Source organism: Postia placenta (assembly GCF_002117355.1).
Source record: "Postia placenta MAD-698-R-SB12 unplaced genomic scaffold POSPLAscaffold_1, whole genome shotgun sequence".
NCBI lineage: Eukaryota > Fungi > Basidiomycota > Agaricomycetes > Polyporales > Adustoporiaceae > Rhodonia > Rhodonia placenta.
Window position 1 is genome coordinate 86,206 of NW_020169832.1, and position 22,980 is coordinate 109,185.

The window sequence follows — 22,980 nt, forward strand, 5'->3', positions numbered from 1 at the left end:
AATGATAAAGAGCTCGATATGTCACCGTCGTATCTGGTAACAGAGGGAAACACACATACACAGCGGCTCTGCCGCCTACTTCAAGCGCAGTGCGTCTAGGCGCTGTTAACAGTGATCATCCGGTGCACTTGGGTGCAGTGTGCCTCTTGCTGCATCGTTGCTTGCACAACTTACGACTACTCGTAGTTCCAGACTTCATCCGACTCTCGTTCAGTTGCCTTATGTTTTCCATCGCCCTGTTTGCTGACGACCCCACCCACGACACTCTCCGACTTGCCAAGCTCCCGCCTTCTAGTCATTCTCTGAATCAGCTGTTTTGACACATCGCCCCTCTACGTCTGACCCGGTCCCCTGCGCTTGGCGTCACGTCTCGATTTCTGCCACCACACCGCCACCCTAATTACGATCATTTACGACTTGTACGATCCCATGTCTGGCGCATCTGTCGCGCCTTTTGTCTCCAGGCGGAGCTACCCCGATCTGTCAGCGAATAGCGTCACGCCGATCACTCCCGCTCAGGTGCCTCGACTCCAGTTCAAGCCCAGCCCACCGCAGAGGTCCGTACCTATTTCTGCCTTTTTTGTCCGCCACCCCGCCGTTCAGACAGGTGGACCAAAATCCAATAGAGTTTCACTCACACCGTTATATCCGCGCTTGCTTTGGTCTCAATCCGAGCCGCACCCCCACTCACTCTCTCTCCAGCTCTCATATCTACGCCCACCCGTCAATAATGGAACCCACCGTCCTCCTCCGTCTTGCCACTCATCGCTACCCCATACCGTCTCAATACTACCCCCATATTAGTCATTACCGGCCAGTGATGCCTTCCCAATCCTCTTACCTTCGTGCTTCTGTGCCCCGCCAGCCCTCTGCAAATCCTTCGCATATGACATCCATGTCGTCTGGCTCTCCGCCATATCAAGCAGCAATGCTCGGCTACGAGAACTCGGACGCTTCCTCCGAATACAACACCATAGAGGCGGCTTTCGACCCGAACACAGGGACTCGAGGCCACAACAGCTATGGTGGCGAATACCAAGATCCGCTGCGCAGCTCGTGGATGTCCACAGATCAAGCGTTGTCGTACAACGACGCTTACATGTCAGGGATGTACTCCTTGTCATCCGCAATGTCTCCCGTGGCCGCCGATGAAAATCGCAACCTCGCTGACCAATACTCGAGCCTCGTCGACCCGTACATTAAGCAGGAGGAGTACTTGTCCGGCTACGACAAATACAGCCAGGACAACCTTGGCTACACCGGGGCGGGCACAGCGTCGTCCGTCTCTGCTGCAAGGCCCCTCTCCGCTGCAGGGCCCCTCTCGTCGCAGCACACGGCACACACCTCTACTGCAGGAATGACTCATCGCACCCCGGCGTTTCCCCGCTATGACTTGACCACGCAGTCGTCGGCATACGGCGTCAATGCCGCCCCCGATGTCACCGCCTCCTACTCCCTCCAGCCCGGCACGCCGTTCACGACCTACGAGGCAAACATCCCGCGGTATGTGCACCCTGCGCAGGTGTCGCCCAACCTCTCGCCCGCAACAGATTACGTTCCGCTCGAGAAAACTGCCGCGTCTCCTGCGGCGTGCGACCCGCGGACTACGTTCAACGGCCCTAGCCCGCCGCTGTCCTTCACCAGTATGAGTCCCCCATCGCAGCGCGGGCGCTCCGACAGCGATGTTGGGAGCGCGAGCGTGTCCCCACCGCTTGTACAAACTGTTGCGCCCGGAAAGCGGCGACGCACCGTGAGTTTCACGAGCACGTCGTCTGGGGACAGCGCCCATCAGACCGATGGGGGCGAGTCGGAGCGCGAGAACAGTGATGAGGAAGGAGATAGCGACGATGAATATCAAGTTTCGCACCTACGGCGGCGCACGGTGTCGACGACATCGACCTCGTCCCGCGCCGAATATCCCTCCCGCCGCGTCGCTCCACCTGTTCCGGTCCCGAACCTAACTAAGAAGAGCAGAGGCCGACACGTCCCCACTGCGGAGACTGTTGAGAGCGGCGTGGGCAAGGTGCGTCTACCGCGTTGTGATGGAATTTGCTGGTGACAAAATTAACGGTCGGATTTCTTTGAAATTCAGAACACGAGGATGTACGTGTGCAAGGTGGCTGACTGCGGCAAGTGCTTCGCGAGAGGCGAGACACGTCCGGAGCATCCACACTCATGACAAGCGTCAGTCATCCCGTGTTTTTCTCGCCCCGCAGGCCTGCTGATTTACGTCCATCTGCGTGTATTACAGCGCACAAGTGCCCGTGCTGTGGCAAGGATTTCAGCCGGCACGACAATCTCGGACAGCACATGCGAGTGCACAAGAGTTCGTCTTCCAAGCAGCGCCGCTTCACCGCCGTGTGAAGATCGCACCGCGAACTGTGGTGAAATAACTAACGACCGGCAGGTGAACACCTGCACTGTATGATAAAATTCGCTTTCTTCTCTTTTTCTCTCATGTACGCGACTTTCTTTGCACGATCATTATTACCCAGTCGTTATTCTTCCTTCTTCGGGTCTCAATGGGCATCCACATCTATTGGATCTGCGTTATCGGACTTCCTTTGTTGTAACACTACGGAAATGACCATACCACTGACACGTCTTCTGATCTGCGCTGTCTTGTCTTGTTTCTCTGGTATCGTGTTTTCCTTGTCTTACCTAGCCTCCGTGACAGCCTACCTGCATGTGGTCGAGCTCCCTGGATTCCCCCGGTCCGCAGCGTGGCTGTGCGCTTACTGATGCAGACCGACGGGGCCCGGGCGCATTCCATGCTTTCTATTCCACAGGATCTTTCCCGCACCCCGCCACAGCCTCTCCGATAGTCCCAAGACAACTGCGCACACGCGGCCAGGCCCCACGGGCGGGTCATGGTGCCACGGTGAAACATCCGCCCGGACTGGAGCTAGCCCGTCGGTCCTCGTGCCTCGTTTTTCGACGCCGCCGTTCTTGCCGCATCCGGCTGCGCACGTGTGCCCCCCGTCAGCAGTTGGTCAGCTGGCGCTCCGATATGCCAGTGGCGGGCCTGTCGGCCCCTTACATGTAGTCCCCAGATCTGGCGATCACTCGTTCGCACTACGCTCACCGATCACCACACGCTAGTCCGCTTTCTCCGGAGTTTGGGTCAAATCCACTACTCACTGCTTGTAACACTAGTAGAAATATGTAGCCCCACTTGCCTTAAATTACTCCTGATATTACTCTCGATGTAGCAATAGACAATCGATTCGAGGTTATTCACCAATGTCTTGTGGCCGTGCGCGAGTATCACTTATGCGCCACACTGGCGATGTTGTCCGGGGACGTCTGCCAGAAACCATAGAATTACACAGCTTAGCATGTTACAATGTCCGATATTCGATCTACTCTGAATATCACTTAGCGCAGTAGATCGTAGAAGAACATTCAGACGCACCTGGGACTAATAAAGGCGAGACTCTGATATGCAAGCACAGCGAGAGATGTGAACGAGGTGTCAAAAGTAATCGCAAAGATCAAGTATCTGGTTCTATGCGTCATCCGTCATGATGGCCATGAATTCCTGCTCGTTAATCTCGCCGTCTTGATCAAGATCGAACTCGTCTATCATGGCTTGCCTATCACACCACAAAGTCAGCGAACATAAACATGAACAACGGATGACGATAACACGCACAGCTCATCGTCCTCGAGGCGATCACCAATTTCCTTGGCAACCCTCCGTAGGTTTCTCAGGCTAATTTTGCCGGTGTTGTCGTCATCGAACAACTGAAAGGCGCGGTGTATCTCCTCCATGGGGTCACGCGCTAATATCCGTTCACTCACTGATGCCCCAAGTGAACACGCGCGGATGAACGTATCATTGAGGTCAATACACCCATTCTAGCGAGTGTGAGAGACTCACTGATTTTGGCGAAGTCCTCAAAGTCCATCAGTCCGTGCCCTGTCTTATCGTGGTCACGGAGAATTTTCAATACTTCAGCTTTCTTCAGATCAAAGCCCAGAGCGCGCATAGCGACTTTCAGTTCGTGGTAGTCCACGCAGCCGTCCTTGTCGGTGTCGAAGAGCTCGAACGCCTCCTTGATTTCCTGCTTTTGCTCGTCGGTGAGCTCGGGGCGCGGGTGGCGCCGTTTAGCCTTTGTTGCTGAGGTGGTGTACATGGCGTGAAGAAGGCAAGGATATGCGAGGGAGTGGAAACACGAATGCAGGCGATGGACGCGAACTTGAACGCGAGGCGCGTGTTGAGCGCGTCGACTTTGCCACAGGAACGGGTCCCGTGACTAATTGGTAGTCCGTGCTTGAACTAGACCCACTGTGACCAATCGATAGTCCGTGCCAGACCCACTATCTGGCGCTGCTGTGTCTTTAAAACGAAGCACTACATCTGCCTGAACCTCGTTGACTCGCTGAGCTGAAAATGGCCATCGAAGTGGTGTCTCTTCCCCTTCCGCCCTCCGCTGATGCGTCCAAATTCGCGGACTTTGGTAGGGAGATCAAAGGGGTGGACCCCGGGTCGCTGACGCCCGAGCAATTCAAGGAGATAGAGCTTCTCCTGTACAAGGTACTATTTGTCTGCGCGGTTCGCGAAGCATAGCTGAGTCTATTCGCCGCTTAGCATAGTGCATTGCTCTTCCGAGACGTCAGTCTGTCTCCCGAACAGCAGTACAAATTAACCAAGGTAATTATGCCGAGCCATGCGGTATCGATATCGACATCCAACTTCTTTGATTGTGTTAGGCCTTCGATCCCGCTTCCGAGAGTTACGGACATGGGAACAACAAGACGGAGAGCACGAAGAAGTCCATTCTCCATCCAGATCTCAAGACCATCCCCCGCCAGCCCCAGGTGCAACTCATCGGCAATGGTATCGTCTACGACCACGAAGGCCTCGCGGAGGCAAAGCTCAAGCATCCATCTCACACGACCTTCCACAAGACTCGTGTCTCCCCCGAGGAGGAGGACAAGGGGGTGACTCGTTTCTACCGCTGGCACATCGATGCCGCCCTGTACGACCTTTCACCTCCGAAGGTGACAACCCTCTATGGTATCAAAGTGCCTCAAGGGCCAAAGCAGAAATGCAGGTATGATGATGGCACGGGCGACGAGCTGGAGGTCCCACCGGGCACGACCGCCTTCGTCTCGGGCAAGACAATGTTCGACATTCTTCCGTCAGAGCTGAAGAGCCTCGCGGTGCGGAGCAAGGTCAAGTACGCCCCGCATCCCTACGTCTGGATGGCCCCTGCCCATGCCCTTTCGACTGGCTTGGGTATCGAAAGTGAGGGTCTCGAGCTTCCGCTGGAAGAACTGCCCCCTTGGGAAGAGTCTCGGATCAAGACCCTCCCCGTGGTGAGTACATACATACATTGGATGACTCTTTTTGGATGGTCTACTTATGTTTGACGCGGCTGTAGCTCTGGAAAAACCCAGTAACAAGCGGTCTTCACTTTGAGGTGCATCCTTGCGGGGCTCAGGAGCTTCTGGTCGACCCCTTGCCTGAAGGCGCGAAGAGAGAAGGAGCTTTATACCCTGATGGCGCGCACATCACCGACTTGAAAACAGTCCGCGATTTGCTCTACAAGATGCAGCGGCCAGGCATCGCACCGCCGGTGAGTAGTTATGTTAATAGCTGCCGACATGCGCTGTGCCTAGAGTGCTGACCGTGTCTCGCCGTCCAGCTGGTCTATCCCCAAGACTGGTCAGTGACAGGATCTGTTGACTAGTGCTGAATCCAGACTGCTGACTTGACTTGCCGCCCCTCAGGCACGAGCGCGATCTCGTCATCTTCCACAACAGGGGTGTGCTGCATTCGGTCGTGGGCGCATTCAAGCCAAACCAGGTGCGCGCGTTCCATCAGTGCAACCTTGCGGCGTCGGAAGATCCTGCGGGCCCGAACGCAGAGGACGTGAGGAAATGGGCGTGAATCCACGCGTTGATGATGGGCCACAGGATTTAGGATGTATTGCCACCTCCTTGATGGGATATGTATTTTTCACAGAATGTACGTGTTATCGTTACTCCTCACAGAATGTACATGTTATCGTTACTCGACTGTTATGGTTAGCGAGGCTCTTCAGACTAGACGTGCGTGGATGTCGATCGTCTGTTTGCTTGATGCTAGTCCGAATTCTCGGGTCTAGGTCAGTGCCCTTCATTCTGTCGATCACGCTAGTAGGATCGACGAGCTCACGCCCGCGAGAACAGCCACTGTCACGCTCTTTGGACGATGGTCCGTTGGAAAGTGGATCTCAGCTTGGCTCTCTCCACTGCGCTAGTCTGGATGTTTCCGCTGTTGTGCGCTCTATTTTGACTGAGATTGAGGCCCAGACGTCAAAGAAAGTAACGTAGGGTCTCAGGCCGTTCAGACTTGGCGGATGATGTCACCGTCCTCCGATTCATGCTATAGCCATCGCCTGACAAGGCCTCTCGAGTCCCGCGTGCGGATGTGCCACTCGTAGCGATAAGGGACGCATACAGCAGGTCTATTCGCTCATATGACGGCAGTGGACGCCTTCCAAATGATAGAAGCGAATGAAGCGATACGAGAGCGAATACAACAACGATAAGGCTGTTGGCCAATCTCCCTCCCGCACCCTGCGTTGTTGCTATTCTGTGACCGCCAAAACTTGGCTAATCCAACGCGAGCTAACACACATACACACAAATGGCAGACGGAATCGAAGTCGTGCCCATTTCGCTGCCTCCTTCTGCAGATATTGCGAAGTTCGCGGACTTCGGGAGGGAGATCAGGGGTGTTCATCCTGGTGCAATCAGTCCAGAGCAATTTGAAGAGCTCGAACGATTGTTGTATAAGGTATGGATCTACAACTTTTGGCAGCCCTGGCGTTGCACACTGCTCACTTACGCCGTAGCACAGTCTCCTGCTCTTCAGGAATGTGGATGTGAGCCCCGAACAGCAGTACGCATTGGCACAGGTGCGCCGCCCATCTGAGATGATTTAAGAAGCGTCGTTGACAGGTCGACTTTCAGAAATTCGACCCAACGTCGGAGAGCTTTGGGCACGGGAACAGAAAGCTCGAGAACGACAAGAAGTCCATCTTGTACCCTACTCTCAAAGGCATCCCGCGCGTGCCACAGGTATACCTCGTTGGAAACGGCACCGCGTATGACCACGAGGGCCTGCGAGAGGTGATGCTCAAGCATCCGTCACACACATCGTGGCACAAAACGTCTATCTCGCAAGAAGATCAGGAGAAGGGTGCTACCCGCTTCGTGCGCTGGCATATGGATGCGGCGCTGTACGATCTGCTCCCGCCGAAAGTGACAACGTTATATGGGATCAACGTGCCCCAGGGACCGAGGCAGACTATCCGATACGATGATGGCACGGGCGACGAGCTCGAGGTACCGCTGGCCGCGACGGCGTTCATATCGGGCAAGACAACATTCGATATCTTACCTCCAGAGCTGAAGAGCTTGGCGGTCAGGAGCAGAGTGAAGAACGCGCCGCATCCGTATACGTGGATTTCGACTGCGAAGGCAAAATCGACCGGGATGGGCATAGAAACGGAGGGACTTGAGATGCCGTACGATCAGCTGCCTCCGTGGGAGGAGTCGAAAGTACAAATTCTTCCTATGGTCAGATAATTGTGATATTATGCGTGATATTTGGCTAACGAGGCGAGCTCTGCATAGGCCTGGAAGAACCCTGTGACTGGACATCTGCACATTCAGGTCCACGGATGGACCGCGGCAGAGATTCTAGTAGATCCACTTCCAGAGACCGCGGAGAGACAAGGAGCTTTGTACCCAGATGGAGCGCACATCACGAATTTGCAAGAAGTCCGAGACATCCTGCATAAGATACAAAGACCGGCAATCGCACCTCCGGTATTATCTTTTTGTTCGAGCTTCAGCCACAACACTAATCTCAATCGGCGCACAGCTGGTATACCCGCATGATTGGTAACACAGACTGGATTTGCACGAGAACGACGCTAATCCCTCTGCCACAGGCGAGCAAATGATCTGATCGTCTTCCACAACCGAGGCGTTATGCATTCCGTCACTGGGAACCTCAAACCAGAGCAAGTACGCACGTACCATCAATGCAACCTTGCTGCCTCGGACAGACCCGTTGGACCTGATGTGGAGGACATAGCAAAATGGGTATGAAGCTAACCATTCAAGTGATACACCTGTTCGCTCTATTTCGGTTTCTAAATGTACAGTATGTGCAACGGCCTTTCCAATATATGACAGCCTGTGCGGAATCATGGATTGGGTGATGCGCCCCATGCGCCCCAAAAATTGAGGTCTCAGCCATATGGACGCTTTCTCTTCCTGCGGTCGATAGACTATAGTACATGGGGTGTGACCGCCAAACAGTATATGCAGAGCCCTGGTCGCGACTGGACCAGGGGTGAGGTACGCAGGGCCCGGGGAGACAGGGTAGGCGACGTGCTTTACATGTAGTTTTAAGCAGACACTTGCGACGGTTGAGTTCGACCTATGCAATCTACTACTAATTGACCAGTCGATATTAAGCGTTATCAGCGCCACACAATATTAGGCTCATTAATCATGGTGCTCACGGAATTATCTCTGTAGCATTACTATATGCTAGTGAGACTATGATATTTGTGTATCCTGCATCTTCTGAGCTTCTACACGAGCAAGATCACCTTGCTAATGCCTCATTATTGACCGTTCAAAGGTTACTGTTAATCGGCGCTAATTTGCACGTGTTAGCAACTGCTACTTAGCACGGCCTTGCCCTAGAGGAATGCGCGCTGCATTGAACTTGAACTTGATAGTCGTCCTCAATCACCCTAGCGGGAAATTCCCAGTGCTCGGCGCAATCCGCCCATTACTTGCTTGACCAATCGACTACACCTTTGTGCCATTGTTGCTACTTCCTCTGCACTGCAGCCGCATAGCGGGATCACAGCCATCGCTATGCCTGACCAGTCGGAAGCTGGGACTCCTGAACCAGGACCAGCAAGTGCACCACCGAGTGTATCAAGTAATGGGCAGATTGCGCGGAACACCGGGAAGTCTGTCAACAGGATGATGAAGAAGAAGAAACGCACAGCGGACGACATGAATGAGGAGTTCGTCTGGCCATGGGTGGACTTGCTGGGTATGACCGAGTATGAGAGCAAAGAACAGAGGTAAGCCACGCGTAGTCAACGACTTGCGTCTATCTGGTTGACCCCCGGTGCATAGGCTGCATGATGAAATTGTGGCGTATGCTTCGTACATCTCCCCCACAGCACAGGAGCAGCGCGCGCGTAAACTAGTCATGGCTCGGGTAGGAGAGCTGGTGCGGAGGCGATTTCCGAACTCTACCCTGACACCGTTCGGTAGCATAACGAATCAAACATACCTTCCCGGCGGGTAAGTCTCACCCGGTCGAACAATGCTGTCATCCGTTCAGTTGATGCTCTCAGCGACGTCGACCTTCTCATGATATGGCCCCGTGAGTTGGATCTTGAAGGCAAAAAGAAGACCCTCTACAACCTCTCCGGTATCTTTCGTAACGCCTCGGTCACGCAAGACACGCTATTTGTATTCCGAGCGCGCGTACCGATCATGCACTTCGAGACTGTCGATGAACTCGGTGAGGAGTCCATTCGTCGAAATCACCTTGCATCTGCGCCCGAAGCCTGACAGCGCTTCAGGTTCCCTTCATATTGATATCAGTGTGAACTCGCCGGATGGCGTGAAATTAGTGCCGATCATGGAGAAATATCTAGACAGTATGCCCGCCTTACGATACCTCGTCTTAGTTGTGAAGGGCTATTTGTCACAGCTGAGACTCAATTCCGCGCAAGACGGTGGGCTGAGCAGCTACTCGCTGATGTGTCTTGTGATCAGTTTTCTTCAGGTCAGTTCACCTCATTGCTGTCATAGGAAGACAATTGAGCTTCCACTGGATCTCCAGCGTAATCCAAAGCAGAGACCTACTGATGACATCGAGAAGCCCCTGGAATACGAGTCGCTGGGGCGTCTGCTCATGGATTTCTTGGACCACTATGGCAATGAGTTCGACTACACTGAGTCCTGCGTATCCGTGACTCAAGGCAAAGTGGTGTCAAAGAAGTCCAAAGGCTGGGATCAGACCTCGCAGTCAGACCACCTATCCATCGAGTGCCTCGTGAATTCCAGTGAGTCCCAGATTCACGAGGCCAAGATCGTCAATAGGAGCTCACGTCGCATTCACAGATTGGGACATCGGCCGGCCTACAGGGAAGATTAAGCAAGTGCGCACCGCCTTTCACAATGCGCACATGATCCTACAGGGGTATCCTTTCTCGATGGCACACACAAATGCGCTGGGAGCCATCGTTGGTATCTCTCCAGAGGTCTGTCTATTTCGAGCCTGGGTTTCATTGTATCTATGACTTATTGGCGCATTGCAGACTGTGGAGCATCGAGAACATCTCAAACAACTCGTCGACTCTGGAGATTTGGAGCGCAATCTAGCCTCTATTCAACTTCCTCCGCCCTACGTTCCGCGTCGACAATTCCAGCCACAACAACCACAGCAGCCACAGCACTACCACCACAACCACCACCAGCCGAATCAGCGACAGCAACAGCCCATGCCGTCGTACCAGCCGCATCCGCAACACAATCCCATGTATCAGCAGCCTGCTTATCCTTACAACGCCTCGTATTACGGCAATGGCCACACGGGGGCGGCCCCGTACTACTCCGGGCAACCTAGCCAGGCGTATTACGGGCCGCAGATGCCAAATCACCCCGCATCCCAGGGTTATGGCCAAGGCTACGGCGCGTATGGTTACGGAGGTCAGCCGGCACAGCCGAATTATGGAGGGGGCCCCCGCCCTAAGAAGAGGCGGCAATTCTAGGTGTTATATGGCGTATATGACAACAGTGTCTCACCTCGGCTGCTGAAGCATGTCGATGTATACTGAATGATGAGCCTCACGGACGTCATTCATTTACATCAACATGCTTCCACATGCTAACAATCCTATGGCATATGCTATGTATATTTGAACGGTGGTCATGCATTGCTCAAACACCCAAAGTGAGTACAACATCCTTGACAGATCCTACGAAGCCTTCGCCACCAATCTGCTGCGCCGGAGCTGCGAAAGACATATTGGCCACCTCCATATACTCTCCCCAGATGTCCATGACCGTGTACCAGTACCGCGGATTGCCCTCGTCCCCGTTGATGATTGCATATGTGTAATCCGCAGTGGCGTGGATCTCCACGTCGGTGTAAGTTCCGACGGGGAGTACATATCCGAGCGGATACAGCTGCCCGGTTGCCTCGAATGTCAGGTTTGCGACGTAGAGCTTCGAGTCCTCCCCAGAGAACAAGAAGTCTGCATTAGAGCTATGGGTGTCGGGCATGACGCTGAATTGCAGAGTGTATGGTGGACCGACAGATGCATATGGTGTTGTGAGCGTATTGTACGTGAACGGATATTTGTACACGACATCGCCATACTCCGGTAGCACGACGCGGTTGAGGTTCTGGCCTGGCGCGGCTGCGTTTAGGATCGGGTACGCGGCCTCGAACTCAGCGCGCGAGAGCTCGGACGCGCGCATGCCAGAGCCCGCCCATGTCTTCTCGCCAACGACTGCAAGGCTCTGTGCGAGCTGATAGTAGTCCTCGAGCATGGTCGTTGCATTGTTTCCCCAGTCAGACCAGAGGGCCATAATCCCGCCGCGCAGGTGCAGCTCGTTCGGGGATGTGTTATTGCTTGGGTCATTGGGCGAGAAGATATTGGGTGCCCACCCTCCGCCGTCGGGCGCTCCGCTAAACATGAGGTCGAGGCTTAGCGTGTAGGGGTACACACCGCCGTCAGAGTACTTCCCATCGAGATAGAGGAAGGCCTGCTCCGAGTTGATCACGTTGTATCCAGCGGCGAGAAGCTGTACTGGGATGTCCGCGTCAGGGAAGTCCCAGTGTTGAATGGTGATATTCTTGGAGATGATCTCTGTGCTGGGTTCATTGGTGCCCCAGATGCGTATGGACTTGCCGGCCTCGGCCTGCATGAAGCCAAACATCTCATTAACGAAAGAGACGTAGGCGTCGCCGAGAGATGCGTCGTACTCGTCCGCGCCAATGGAAACCTCGGACGAGGTGAACCAGGGCAGGAACTGCTGCCAGATGGACTTGATCGCCGGAATGGTCGCGGGGTACGACAGGTTCAGCAGGTCTGGCTGGCCGCTGAGCATCAATTCCGGTTTCCATTGCGTAATCGCGAGCGAATGGCCAGGTGTGTCAATCTCGGGAATGACAGTGACGCCGTGTTCCGAGCATGTCTGCTGGAACATGAGAAATTCGTTTTCCGGCCAGCTTTCGTTAAGCCTGGGTACGAGACCGTCGATCGGGGAGCCAGGGGGAGGTTGGAAGCGGAATGCTGCGTACAGGTCCTTCCAACCTTCGTTCCCAGTTCCGTAGAGGAAGTCTGGGTTCCACAAGTTGTCTGATGCGTGTAGGTGAAACTCATTGAGCTTGAAAAAAGATGCATATATGCAAAGCTCGGCTGCGCGTTCGGAATCAGCCTCAAGTAATCGCTAGCATGCTAGAAATGACTCACATAGAAATGCGGTGTCGAACCAGTGCCGACCAGCGTCGAGCATGAACCCGCGGACCTCCCAGCCAGGCGAATCTGATCCTGCGCCTGTTGGGAGCGAGATGTTCGTCCCTCCAGCCACGGCCGTTAGGGCTACCTGCTGTAGCATGGTCACAGCGCCCCACCACGCGCCGATGGCAGCGGCAACCTTGATCGTGTAAGTGTATTCAGTGATCTCAAAGTCATAGCCTTCCAGCGTGGGTTCGCCGTTGTATAACGCGAATTGCATCGTCGGATCGATCGCAATATAGATGACGGGTGCACCGGCGAACCCAGTGCCTCCGGGAAGCACCTCCACAGGCGGTACGTGAGCAAAGCCCGCAACACTCATAAGGTCTGAGCGAAATGTCTGGGCATAAGACAATGCAGATGGCGCTCCTTCAAGGCCATGCGCGCTGTCGACGATGATGCGGACATTAGGAGAGAGCTGGAAACTGTCTCCAGCGGACGTGAATGACGCAATGGAGGGGATTTGAGGCTGCAGGCTTGCGGCGAGCGCATGCGAACAAAGCAGGAGAGTATTAATCCAGAAGCAGACTGCTGCAGCCAGCAACGACACCATGGCCGCTAGATCTGCTATCGTGCACGGGGTCTATAGTCCACTAAGCTGTGGGAGGTCCGCTGGGGGTTGCTTCTAGCCTGCGAACAACGCATTTCCGTGATCACTCACGCCTATTATGTCCGGCAGAGCGATGGTCGACGATGCCCGCTCGCATTCAATGTCACAAGCCCGATAACACCATGCGAACGCAGACCATGCGGCCCGGGAACGAGAACAGTTGCCAGGATTTCTGATGGGACTGAAGGAGAGCGGACTTTAATATCGTTAAGACCGACCTGCGAGCATGTCTAATGCTTGGTCGATGAGAAATGAAGCAAGACGGTTCAGAATATAAGTATCTTGAGCTCACGTCGCTTAGTTGCACCACTTGCTTTCACGGAGAAAGTCAACCGTATGCAACAAGGTAAGTCAGGGAAGTCAGGGGCCATAGAACGGGAAGAGCAAGTACGTCTGTTCCCACCACCAGCGACGCTCTGTAGGCGGGTTTCAACCGCGATAGGCACGTCAGAGATTGCCTGGATCAAAGTATTCCTTGAGACTTGACATTTGTGTCTAGAAGGGAGACGAGACGTTAGCAATATATCTTACTCGTGGCTCTAGCCGTTTTCTGGACACTCAAAGACATGACAATCTAAGAGCCATGGGACCTATATTAGAAGCATCTTGTGTAAAACACATTCCTAATGGACCACATTAGACCACCAGCTCGCCCTCAACGCTCTCCGGTTCCAGACCGAGGCGCCCTAGGACATTGTCGTATCGGTCCCTATCCAGCCGCTTGAGGTAGCGCAACACTTTGGCTCTCTGATGGATAAGTCTCCGCAAGCTACGGCGATTACTGATGTCCTTCTTGAAATTGTTCAAATGTTCCCAAAGGGTACGTATTCGGAGCGTCAGAAGGGCAGCTAAGAGACGTGAATAAGAGGCCGTCACCGACGGACATGGAGGAAGTGCATACCTTGAACCTCGGGCCGTCCGGTATCCGTCGGATTCTCTGGTTCAGAGAACTCGGCCACGATCCGCTTGCGGTTCTCGTATGCAATGCCCCTCGCATTCGCATTCCGCAGGTCCACGAGCCGCGTAAGCTGAATCGCCTTCTGCGTCTCTAGGAACTGGTCACTGTGTATCTTGTTTATGTCAAAGCGCGGCTCTTCTGCTGACATCCGTAGGACCGCCTCCCGCCGGAGGGCCGTGCCCTGCACAGACAGCGTCGGCAATACATCGAACAGGAGTTCCTTCTCTGTGGGGCCGACACCATAGTTCATGTACGCCGGAGGGTGCACGTCCTTGTCGCTCTTAGGCGGCTCCATGGGCGGGATAGGTGCTGCCAGGATGTCGCGCTCAGTGACGATGACCCGAGCGAGGTCGCAGCTCTGCCATTTGACTTCGTCGCCTGGGCGGTAACCGAGCACGACGTGGGGGCGGTTGGCCTGCGCGGCGCGCTCGCGTTCATCACGCTTTTCGATGTTGGCCTTCTCCGCGACTCGTGACTTACGCTTGCGGAGAGCGGAGGCTTGCAGGACGGCGGATGTGTGCAGTGACGATGACGGGGTGTGCGCCGTGCTCGAAGACGCCACCGCGCGTGAGCCTTGACAAGAGATGAGTACAACAGGACAACGGAAAGTGGCTGTGAATTCGTACATTGTGCAAGACGCGCCCTCAACATGGCTGCCGTCGTCCGCGATGTCGAGCTTGTAGTCCTCGGTGTCGGAGACGCCGAGTAAAATGGCCTATGACCGTGGGAACGTGCGCAGAACCCTATAAAATCCTTCGTCTCGCGCCTCTTCCTCTCTCTCAGAGAGATATGCCACGCTGCTCGATGTCAGAACGCTCGACCGTTGAGACAGTGCCAGTGACTCTCTCGAGTCCTGTTCTCTCGAGATTTGGCTACGGCTAAGCAGGTTAGGAAGTGTCGTGATTCATTACTTTATGTTGCGGCATGTCGACATACTCCTGTGACATTTTTTCTCAATTGTACTCACATACGTACGTACGGCACAGTCAATGTTCAATGAAGTCGTTGATATTCTATGTCCATCGAGTGCGCAAGCTAAAGTCAAGACTTCGACCCTGCGACAAGTGCACCTAAACGTATGTAGTTCCGTTCTGACCTTGCCTTCGTTTCTACAATCCACGATTCGAGGCACTTTCTGGTGCTTGGTCTCGTCGAGAATTTTTGTCTCCAAAAGCAAGTACTTAGCACAGCAGGAATCTTAACTCCTGTGCCGCGCTAGGTATGCAACTGTCGCTCATGGAGGCAGACTTATCACCCAAATCAACAAACATTGTGCTACCAGCAAGCACTGGGCGGCAGACCACGCATACGACAGGGATGTACCAAGCAGGGCTTGTCTACACGTCTACACGTCCTCTGGGGTATCGTCTTCAGTCTCCGTAAAACTTTCCGCTGTCTTCGACTTTTTCCTAGATCGCTGCTCGGCATCGCTTTCAACGTCGCCGTCGTCGCTCTCCTCTTCAGCTGTACGCTCCTTCTCATCCTCATCTCCATCTCCATCGCGCTCGGCGAGCTTGCGCTTCGCACCCTGGGTCTGCTCATCGTCCGCCTCTGTATTGCCATCAGTCTTCTTGTCCTTCAGCTGCTCGCTTGTCTTTGCATTGTTCCTGATGTTCGGGGCCGTGTCTTCGTCATCTCGCCCGCCCAGGGTCTTTATGGGATCCTAGACGTTGGGAGGCTCAATTCCCGCTGCCGGGTGCAGAACTCTTCGTTATGCTTACATGCCCCCAGTTTTTCAAGCTAACACGAGCAGTACGGTGAGCATCTCCCGTGTTTCGCAGTGTACGAAGTTACGAACCTAATAGTGCTCTTTGTGTTCTCAAGCTCTTCTCTCGTCTTTGTATCTTTGAGATGGTCCTCTTGCGCGAGATGACGGCTATTGTATCTGTGCGTACCAAGCAAGCCTTCGGTGACAAGAATACTACCACAAAGAAGATCACGTACGAGACAACCTTGCGCATGTGTTCGATGTCCTCCTACAGTTCGTAATAACAACACATTCCTTCTCGAGAGAACGCGGCCTTTACCTCGTCGTATTTCTCCGGATCCTTGTCTGGATTTTTCTTCAGAATTTCGATGATTTTGTGGCCGCTCTCTATGCCCACTCCAGTGCCCGCCTTTTTGCTCTTGGGGTCGTCGAGCCACTTCTGTAGCTCGTCTACGGACATGTTGACCTGTTCATGGAACCTGGTGATGACATCTTCCCTAGACTTGACCATCTTGCTGCGACTGTGGAGGGCGTCGGGTGCATAGGGGACCTGATCCGACACTCATTTAATCTTGCTGAGGTCCGTATTGACGGGCGTGCAACCTGCAAATCCTTCAAGGGTGTTGTCCAAGAAGATCATAATGGCTTCCGCAATTTATCCTGTCATTCTGCCCATAAGAGTACATGCCAGTCCTAGCTTGGAATCTCATGGCTAAGCAACATTGAACATCAGGTCCGTGGAATGTGATTATAAAGGTAAGCGACTATAGTATGTAGTTGCTATGCAGGATGTCCGGAGGTAGCTGGTGAGCCCATACTGCTCGTAAGTCGTGTACAGAGATCATAAGATTGCAGAACGTCGAGCGAACGATCAAGTGGTCCATGTGCACCGATCACGAAGGGAAGGTCATCGATAAAGACAAATATAAAAAGTTCAAGTCAGTTCACTGCGAAAAGAGGGCGTTGAATCCAGGAAGGACAGGCGGTCCGTGGACTAGTCATGCTGGCCATATAGTACACGAGATGTACGCACGCAATCAATAGCCGTAGCCTTGTTGTGGCGGTGCAGCACCCGGCGGAAGGTTGCCATAAGGCGACGTCGATGACCGTGAGTAACGGTTCTGCGCAGGCGCTTGAGGCGCTTGGGCCGATGCACGACGGCCCGTCTGTCTTGACACTCTCCGCACTCCTCCTGGTCCAGGTGTGGGGCCGTTGTCAGCCAAGCTAACTCCTCGAGACCTCGTCGGCGCAGGCTTTGGAGGTGGTGGGGGAGATACGGGCGATATCTCATCGGGCTCGTTTGTGGCGAAGGGAGAATACGGCTCGTCAATGTAGCCACCCTGGTTACCGTAGGGATTGTAGGTCTCGCCCGGATACTGAGTAGGACTCGTCGCATGGCGTATCGCGCCACTGTTCGCCGTCGCGGTTCGAGCGACACGAGCCTCAAATGGTTGTGTTTGGGGGTACTGCGGTTGTGCATATTGCTGCGAGGAGTATGACTGATGGGCATGTTGCTGTTGGTACTGCTGTTGTGAGTGGCGCTGTCCGTATTGTTCCTGTGGCTGTCCGAACGACCGTGGAGACATCGCGTCGTGGAGATCTGTGTACTCCTGTGGGCTGGAGACAAGCCCGCGCGATGAGCCGAGATCGGACCCCTCATCACTGGAGCGGGAGACACCAGACGTGGTCACTGATGCGGTGGCTACTGACGCGGGCGTACGGTTGACAGACAGCGGCGCAGGAAGCATGAGTAGCTGGCTACTATCTTTCCGTGGGCGGGGCGGGGCAAAGCTCGATGACTCGTATGTATCAGAATCGAATTGCGGCAGCACGTTCGGGTACTCGGCTGTCGACGACAGTGACGGACGTCTGCTGCCATCCCTGGCAATGCGTGATCTGGTCAGCCAATAATGCATGTAACTAAGATGCAGCGTACCTCTTCGGCGAGTTCGAGCGATAATCGAAGACCGTAGAGTCTCTTGACTGGCTGCCACTCTTCCAGCGCCTTTCGCGCTCGAACTCTGCCCAGCGTTTCATGACGATGTGTGTTGAGTCGAACTCTCCCTCCTTGTCGCCGTGGCCGGCGTCACCAGCTTTTTCGCCCGCCACCATTCGCGTTTGACCCCATGAGAAGTCGTCAAAGTGCCAGAATGAATAAGCTGGTAGAACACCGTTCCAAATGGGGAGGGAGAGAAGGTAGATGACCATCCATCCGACGTATGCGACCTTGAAAGATGTGACGACGATGAGGACGCCCGGAAGACCAAGGATCATGGCGAGCAGCACGAGCGGGATGGTCGTGTTAGGATGATGCGGGACAATAGACTCGATGATGAGGTATAGTGTGAACGAGATGGCAGCAGGCAACACAAGTGTGCCCACAAGCTCCATACCCACGACAAACTGCATGGAGAAACAGAAAGTGCCGCACATGTCCCTGACTTGTACAAGCTCGGCCAGGTTGTGCACGGTTGAGTTAATCCACCGACGACGTTGTGACAGAAGAACCCCGAAGGTGTCAGGCACGATCGTCTTGCAAACCGCGGATGCGCAGAAGATGTTCTTCCGCTTCGGGAACGTCTTCAGAAGCAAGGTCGTGAGGTATCGATCTTCTCCGAGCAGCAGCAGGTTCTTCTTATGCAAGGTGTCAACAATGTTCTCGGAGTAGTGTTCGACGATGTCAGGGTTAGCCAGGATAGGGACCCAGTAGCCAGATTCGCCCTTGGGAGACTTGATACGGTACATGCTGAAACAGCCGGGCAAACAAGTGACGCTGCCAAACGTCGACTCGAAGGCCTTTGTCATGTGATGCGAGATGAAGTACTCGAAGACTGAGAAGAAGCGATGGTCAGATCTGTGATTTCATATCAAGAAGTCGGTATACCGCACCTTGAATCATGGTAACCCAGGTCTCGGATTTATTGGCGATCTTCGTCTCCCCGCAAATACCCATGACCTCATAGTCCTGTACCATACATGCGACCAGCCTACTGAGGGAATCCGGGAATACCTTGGTGTCGGCATCCACACATAGCACCATCTCGTACCGGTCAGGGCTGATACCCGTGACGCGCCAGATCGAGTTAAAGAATTCGTATTCGAATGTTGTCATACGCTCGTCGAACATGACCTTCTGCATGAACGACATGAGTACGATCTGCGAGTCGCGCTTTCCTCGGTTGCCCGGCTTCGCTTCACCGGCCTCGAGCGGGTTGCCGACCTTCGCGACAAGGATGACCGGGACGCGCTGTTGCTTAGTGATCTCGATTGTGGCATTGTCGTAGTCGTAGTAGCCGGCGTAGACCTTTGCCATATTATGCCGCTTGTGGCCATCGGCAATGGCGACGTACGAGTGCGCTTCAACCTCCTCTGGTGGGGTGATAAATTCCTTCATCATGGTAATGCAGATCTCCGGTGTCGTCATAGAGTTCCCTGCACCCTTTACCATACCGTCGGCGACAATCAGGATCACCTTGTGGCTGTTCGGGTAGTCGGTAGTCACGAGCGAATCCAACGTCGTGCGAAGACCTTCCACGGACTCGGAGTAGGCGGTGACAAGACAGATGGTGTGTGCCAGCGGGAAGTTGAACGGCTCGTAATCAGGCGGAGGTTGCGGGACGACGTTGTGTAGTGGGAATGGACAAGGACTATCTGTGAACAGGTTGCGCGTCCCATCGGTTGCGAGCGAGATCGAACTCTTGGAGTTGCGGTAACCGGGCGTGTCGGGAGGGACGAGCTTGGAGAGGCTCTTGCCGCTATTTGAGCCGTACATGCTCGTCGTCGTCCCGGCCCTCTTGTACGGGATGGGCTCGAGCATGCCGTATGCAGTCGATGTACGACCCCCCATGCCGCCCTTGATCATGGTCTCCGCCGGCGTAAACCGCGAAGTACTCGGCAGAAAAGTTTTCCTCTTCGCGTTCTTCGCGACACCGTTCTTGTACACGTTGGGTCGATAACCGCTCGGGGCAGGCTTGTAAATGTCGTTCGTCCAGTCCTCGATCTCCATCATGCGCTGACGGCGTTGCTGATAGGTCTCGTTGCCGTAGTTTCCGACTTTTGAAGAGATGAACCAGAAGAAGAATATAGCGATGGCGAACCGAATGCCGACCACTCCGATAATGAACACAAGCGATACGTAAAGCACGATCTCTGAAGCGACACAACCAATGGTGTCCGTATCAATATAGCCGACCTTGATGACTTGTTGCAAGCATAGAGCAAGGTCGTGTTGGTTCGCGCGTTGGAACCACATTGTCAGATCCTTGCCATTGAACGTCCCATTTGCCTGCTTGAGTTCATCCAGTAGCGACGGGTACTGCACGTAGCTAGTGTTGAGCCACTTGAGCAGGTCAAAATCGAGTACAATTCTAAGAGACGCCACAATGAGTATTTGCAGCAACCCGTGTCATTCCACTTACGAATCATATACAGCAAGATTTCGATCTGAAGCAGCGAGGTCATCCCACGTGTAGTAAACCTGGCCCTTGGGAGACATAGAAGCAAGCTGCTGCCTCGCGCTCGAGGATGTATGGCATGTCGTCGAGGAACCGTAGTTTGTCTCGTTAGGGTTGGCAGTAGAACCCTGAGGAAAGACATTACACGGAAAGTACCACTCTGGATCTTTGGTGCTACCGTTGATCGTGGAGTCGCCCGCCTTGGTAAAGTACCCGGAACACGAGCCACCGGTTTGCTGAAACATGAACGAGATGTCAGCGCCTGCGGCATGCCAATTGCCCACGAGAAGCGGATTTGTATTGCCATCGAAGTTGCCCACTGCGGGATGGTGGAAGTCGGAAAAGTCGTAATCGTATCCGTGGATGATGACTGAGGAGTTCTCCACTGAGCCTATGTGGTACCGGTTCGGCGGCGTACCGCACACCGTTCGCGTAAAACCAAATGTAATGAAACCAACGACAGCCATGAGACAGGCGATGATGGTCATCAGGCCCATCTTTTCCCGCCATGCCCGAATCTGCTCCGGTGTGCGAATGCCTGAAATGACATATTTAGCGCGCAACGAGAAGACCTGTTGGTGCGGACTTACCACATGCCCGGAGCAATGGAGGTGGAACGAGACAAGTGATAATGTAACAGTACATGAACCAGGGACCTTTGGGACCTGGTCCTAACTTGTCCATACAACTGCGCTTCTTCTCGGAGACCGGCGCTGTGGGTACCTTCTTCCGACGCAGGGTCGTGCCCCGTTTGAACAAAGCTAGGCCAGACTCGTGGACATCTTCCTCTCGGCCGAGAATAGACTTGCCACGCCGGAGCTGCTCCCTCTGGGGAGCGTTACCAGTGGCTAGTGAGGGCGCGTCAACGGCACGATTTGTACACATGTTGACAGGACGTACTAGACGGTTGAGCATTTCCGCCACCCTCGTCCTCCATCTGGGCGGCATGGTTGCGGTAGTGCCATAGCCTGTGACCAGGCTCGATCTTCTCGCGGTCTGGCCGGACAAGACTCTTCTTCCTCCCTACGTTCGCGCCGACGCCGCCAGCCTCAGCATACGCGGGATCCATTTCTGAGCCCGGCGACAAAAGCTGGTTATTGTATGCAGTGTATGCCCGCTGACGGTCGGGATCTAAGGTATCATGACGATCGCCAGTCTCATTCTCGCGAAAAGAGATGCCTGCGGAAGATCCAGTCTGAGCCAATGGGGGTCGGTACTGGCCATGCTGCTCGTAGTCGGCAGGGGGAGACTGCTGAGGTGGTCTCGCTGAGCGCGGGGGACGCTGGCCGCGACGGTCCATAGCTACTGGAGACGGCGGAGAGGGTCAGCGCATGCAGTGTCGCGAGCGGGCGGAGGGATGAGGCAAAGAGAACGTGAGAACAACTCGACGAATGCTTGCGAAGTCTGCTGCCAGCCCGCGACCTCGCCAAATCTGTTCTCACGTAATCTATCTTAGGCAATATTCTTATGCTGTCAGCAAGAAATCATTTTAGACTTATCGTCAAACTTGCTGTGAATAATTATTAGTATCGGCGATTTATGCTATACTTTCGACGTAGTACAATACTATAGAAAATACTCGAAAGTAACTGGTGAACCGCTGCTGAGCGCGGAAGGGAACCCGCAGAGAACGTGGTTCGAGTAGTTTGCGCAAGCCCAAAGTCATCATCTCACATTGCAGATATGGCCCAGCCTAGCTGTTGATATGTAACGGCGTCGGGTAATGTTGCGGGTGGCATGAGTGACGTCGATACAGACATCTTCGTGGAGTAAATGGTCCCATCCATAACTCCATGCCATGAAACATGGGACGAAGGCATGAAGCAACTCAGCGATCAGCCATACCATAGCATACAGACACACGATACTCATCACATTTCGTAGCACACATTACAAACCGCAGCCCAGCCTGCAACCCCTCTCTACATCGCCCAAGCACCCTCTGACTGCGTCCAATCGCGGGGTCGCTCTATCGCGGTCCTCGAGACCAACAATTCTCTTATCGCTGTCTACCGCGGGGAGCGGCTGCGGTGCTCGCACACCAATTTTGGAGTGATGTCGTCCGTCTTACTCCCAGGCCCGACGTTACATCGGCTTGGCCGGGAGCTGCGTCAGGAGGATGCCATAGCGCTTTTTGATCGTCACTCGGTGCCGCGAGAACTTGTCATCAGGCGAGAAACGGGCTGTATCGCAACAACGTAACCATCAGCTATTCGCATGATGATGGAAACCAGCACCAGGGTGCCAACCTGGGTGAGCAGACTTGGTAATCTTGCCCGAGTCCGTGAGTTTCTGCAGGTACCGTCTCAGATGTTACTGAGCAAGGTGCGACTGATACACGCTACTCACCTTCAGAGTATACACTCTGCTGCCGTTCTCATCGAGCGTGTACATGAGATGCATGGTGGGCGAACGGGAGAACGTAGAGCGTGCAATGATCGAAACCAAATTTGTTCGCGTGATGGGACAAGACTTATCCAGGCTGCATAAATAATAGCAAATAGGTCCTTGTAGGTCCAAGCGCCCGTCTCGCACAACATCATCCCCATACCACTGGTGTACCGAAATTCTTATGCTCGGTGTTTCCACTTAGCAATGGCTGCTTTAAATTTGTATCTGGACTACTATCCGTTTAGTCCCCCTGCATTATGACAGCCAGAGTACGATGAACTGCGGGACTG

The 22,980-nt window shown here is 54.1% G+C and overlaps 10 protein-coding genes across 10 annotated transcripts; 4 read left to right on the top strand and 6 right to left on the bottom strand.

Moving 5' to 3' along the window:
• Positions 1 to 429: 429 nt before the first annotated feature.
• On the top strand, positions 430 to 2,364 carry POSPLADRAFT_1042110 (hypothetical protein; the record flags this gene model as incomplete). The annotated part of the gene is made up of 4 exons (XM_024478038.1): positions 430 to 557; positions 703 to 2,023; positions 2,093 to 2,156; positions 2,252 to 2,364. The coding sequence occupies 4 exons, from the start codon at positions 430 to 432 to the stop codon at positions 2,362 to 2,364; spliced, it is 1,626 nt and encodes a 541-aa protein (XP_024343593.1).
• Positions 2,365 to 3,508: 1,144 nt separating this feature from the next.
• Positions 3,509 to 4,139, bottom strand: POSPLADRAFT_1128116 (hypothetical protein; the record flags this gene model as incomplete). Its single annotated transcript, XM_024483704.1, has 3 exons — positions 3,509 to 3,596; positions 3,656 to 3,803; positions 3,884 to 4,139. The coding sequence occupies 3 exons, from the start codon at positions 4,137 to 4,139 to the stop codon at positions 3,509 to 3,511; spliced, it is 492 nt and encodes a 163-aa protein (XP_024343594.1).
• Positions 4,140 to 4,379: 240 nt separating this feature from the next.
• POSPLADRAFT_1175488 (hypothetical protein) lies at positions 4,380 to 6,051 on the top strand. The gene is made up of 6 exons (XM_024488356.1): positions 4,380 to 4,540; positions 4,595 to 4,657; positions 4,717 to 5,325; positions 5,391 to 5,585; positions 5,655 to 5,674; positions 5,740 to 6,051. Exons 1-6 carry the CDS (start codon positions 4,397 to 4,399, stop codon positions 5,897 to 5,899), a joined length of 1,191 nt encoding a protein of 396 aa, XP_024343595.1. The 5' UTR covers positions 4,380 to 4,396; the 3' UTR covers positions 5,900 to 6,051.
• Positions 6,052 to 6,640: 589 nt separating this feature from the next.
• On the top strand, positions 6,641 to 8,112 carry POSPLADRAFT_1050974 (hypothetical protein; the record flags this gene model as incomplete). Its single annotated transcript, XM_024480105.1, has 6 exons — positions 6,641 to 6,790; positions 6,849 to 6,911; positions 6,967 to 7,575; positions 7,633 to 7,827; positions 7,883 to 7,902; positions 7,953 to 8,112. The coding sequence occupies 6 exons, from the start codon at positions 6,641 to 6,643 to the stop codon at positions 8,110 to 8,112; spliced, it is 1,197 nt and encodes a 398-aa protein (XP_024343596.1).
• Positions 8,113 to 8,895: 783 nt separating this feature from the next.
• Positions 8,896 to 10,814, top strand: POSPLADRAFT_1072037 (hypothetical protein; the record flags this gene model as incomplete). The annotated part of the gene is made up of 7 exons (XM_024482477.1): positions 8,896 to 9,110; positions 9,166 to 9,336; positions 9,390 to 9,559; positions 9,621 to 9,801; positions 9,853 to 10,106; positions 10,165 to 10,304; positions 10,362 to 10,814. The coding sequence occupies 7 exons, from the start codon at positions 8,896 to 8,898 to the stop codon at positions 10,812 to 10,814; spliced, it is 1,584 nt and encodes a 527-aa protein (XP_024343597.1).
• A 169-nt stretch (positions 10,815 to 10,983) lies between these two features.
• POSPLADRAFT_1175493 (glycoside hydrolase family 20 protein) lies at positions 10,984 to 13,122 on the bottom strand (the record flags this gene model as incomplete). The annotated part of the gene is made up of 2 exons (XM_024488357.1): positions 10,984 to 12,470; positions 12,525 to 13,122. 2 exons carry the CDS (start codon positions 13,120 to 13,122, stop codon positions 10,984 to 10,986), a joined length of 2,085 nt encoding a protein of 694 aa, XP_024343598.1.
• Positions 13,123 to 13,815: 693 nt separating this feature from the next.
• Positions 13,816 to 14,788, bottom strand: POSPLADRAFT_1042115 (hypothetical protein; the record flags this gene model as incomplete). Its single annotated transcript, XM_024478039.1, has 3 exons — positions 13,816 to 14,027; positions 14,081 to 14,710; positions 14,764 to 14,788. The coding sequence occupies 3 exons, from the start codon at positions 14,786 to 14,788 to the stop codon at positions 13,816 to 13,818; spliced, it is 867 nt and encodes a 288-aa protein (XP_024343599.1).
• A 1,289-nt stretch (positions 14,789 to 16,077) lies between these two features.
• On the bottom strand, positions 16,078 to 16,356 carry POSPLADRAFT_1096968 (hypothetical protein; the record flags this gene model as incomplete). The annotated part of the gene is made up of 2 exons (XM_024483138.1): positions 16,078 to 16,113; positions 16,165 to 16,356. Coding segments are annotated over 2 exons (228 nt in total), but the record flags the coding sequence as incomplete, so codon positions are not given.
• Positions 16,357 to 16,468: 112 nt separating this feature from the next.
• POSPLADRAFT_1175499 (glycosyltransferase family 2 protein) lies at positions 16,469 to 21,599 on the bottom strand (the record flags this gene model as incomplete). The annotated part of the gene is made up of 7 exons (XM_024488358.1): positions 16,469 to 17,359; positions 17,471 to 17,714; positions 17,782 to 18,676; positions 18,735 to 20,212; positions 20,264 to 20,837; positions 20,890 to 21,147; positions 21,200 to 21,599. 7 exons carry the CDS (start codon positions 21,597 to 21,599, stop codon positions 16,883 to 16,885), a joined length of 4,326 nt encoding a protein of 1,441 aa, XP_024343601.1. The 3' UTR covers positions 16,469 to 16,882.
• Positions 21,600 to 22,384: 785 nt separating this feature from the next.
• POSPLADRAFT_1042118 (hypothetical protein) lies at positions 22,385 to 22,702 on the bottom strand (the record flags this gene model as incomplete). The annotated part of the gene is made up of 3 exons (XM_024478040.1): positions 22,385 to 22,482; positions 22,549 to 22,591; positions 22,649 to 22,702. The coding sequence occupies 3 exons, from the start codon at positions 22,700 to 22,702 to the stop codon at positions 22,385 to 22,387; spliced, it is 195 nt and encodes a 64-aa protein (XP_024343602.1).
• Positions 22,703 to 22,980: the final 278 nt, after the last annotated feature.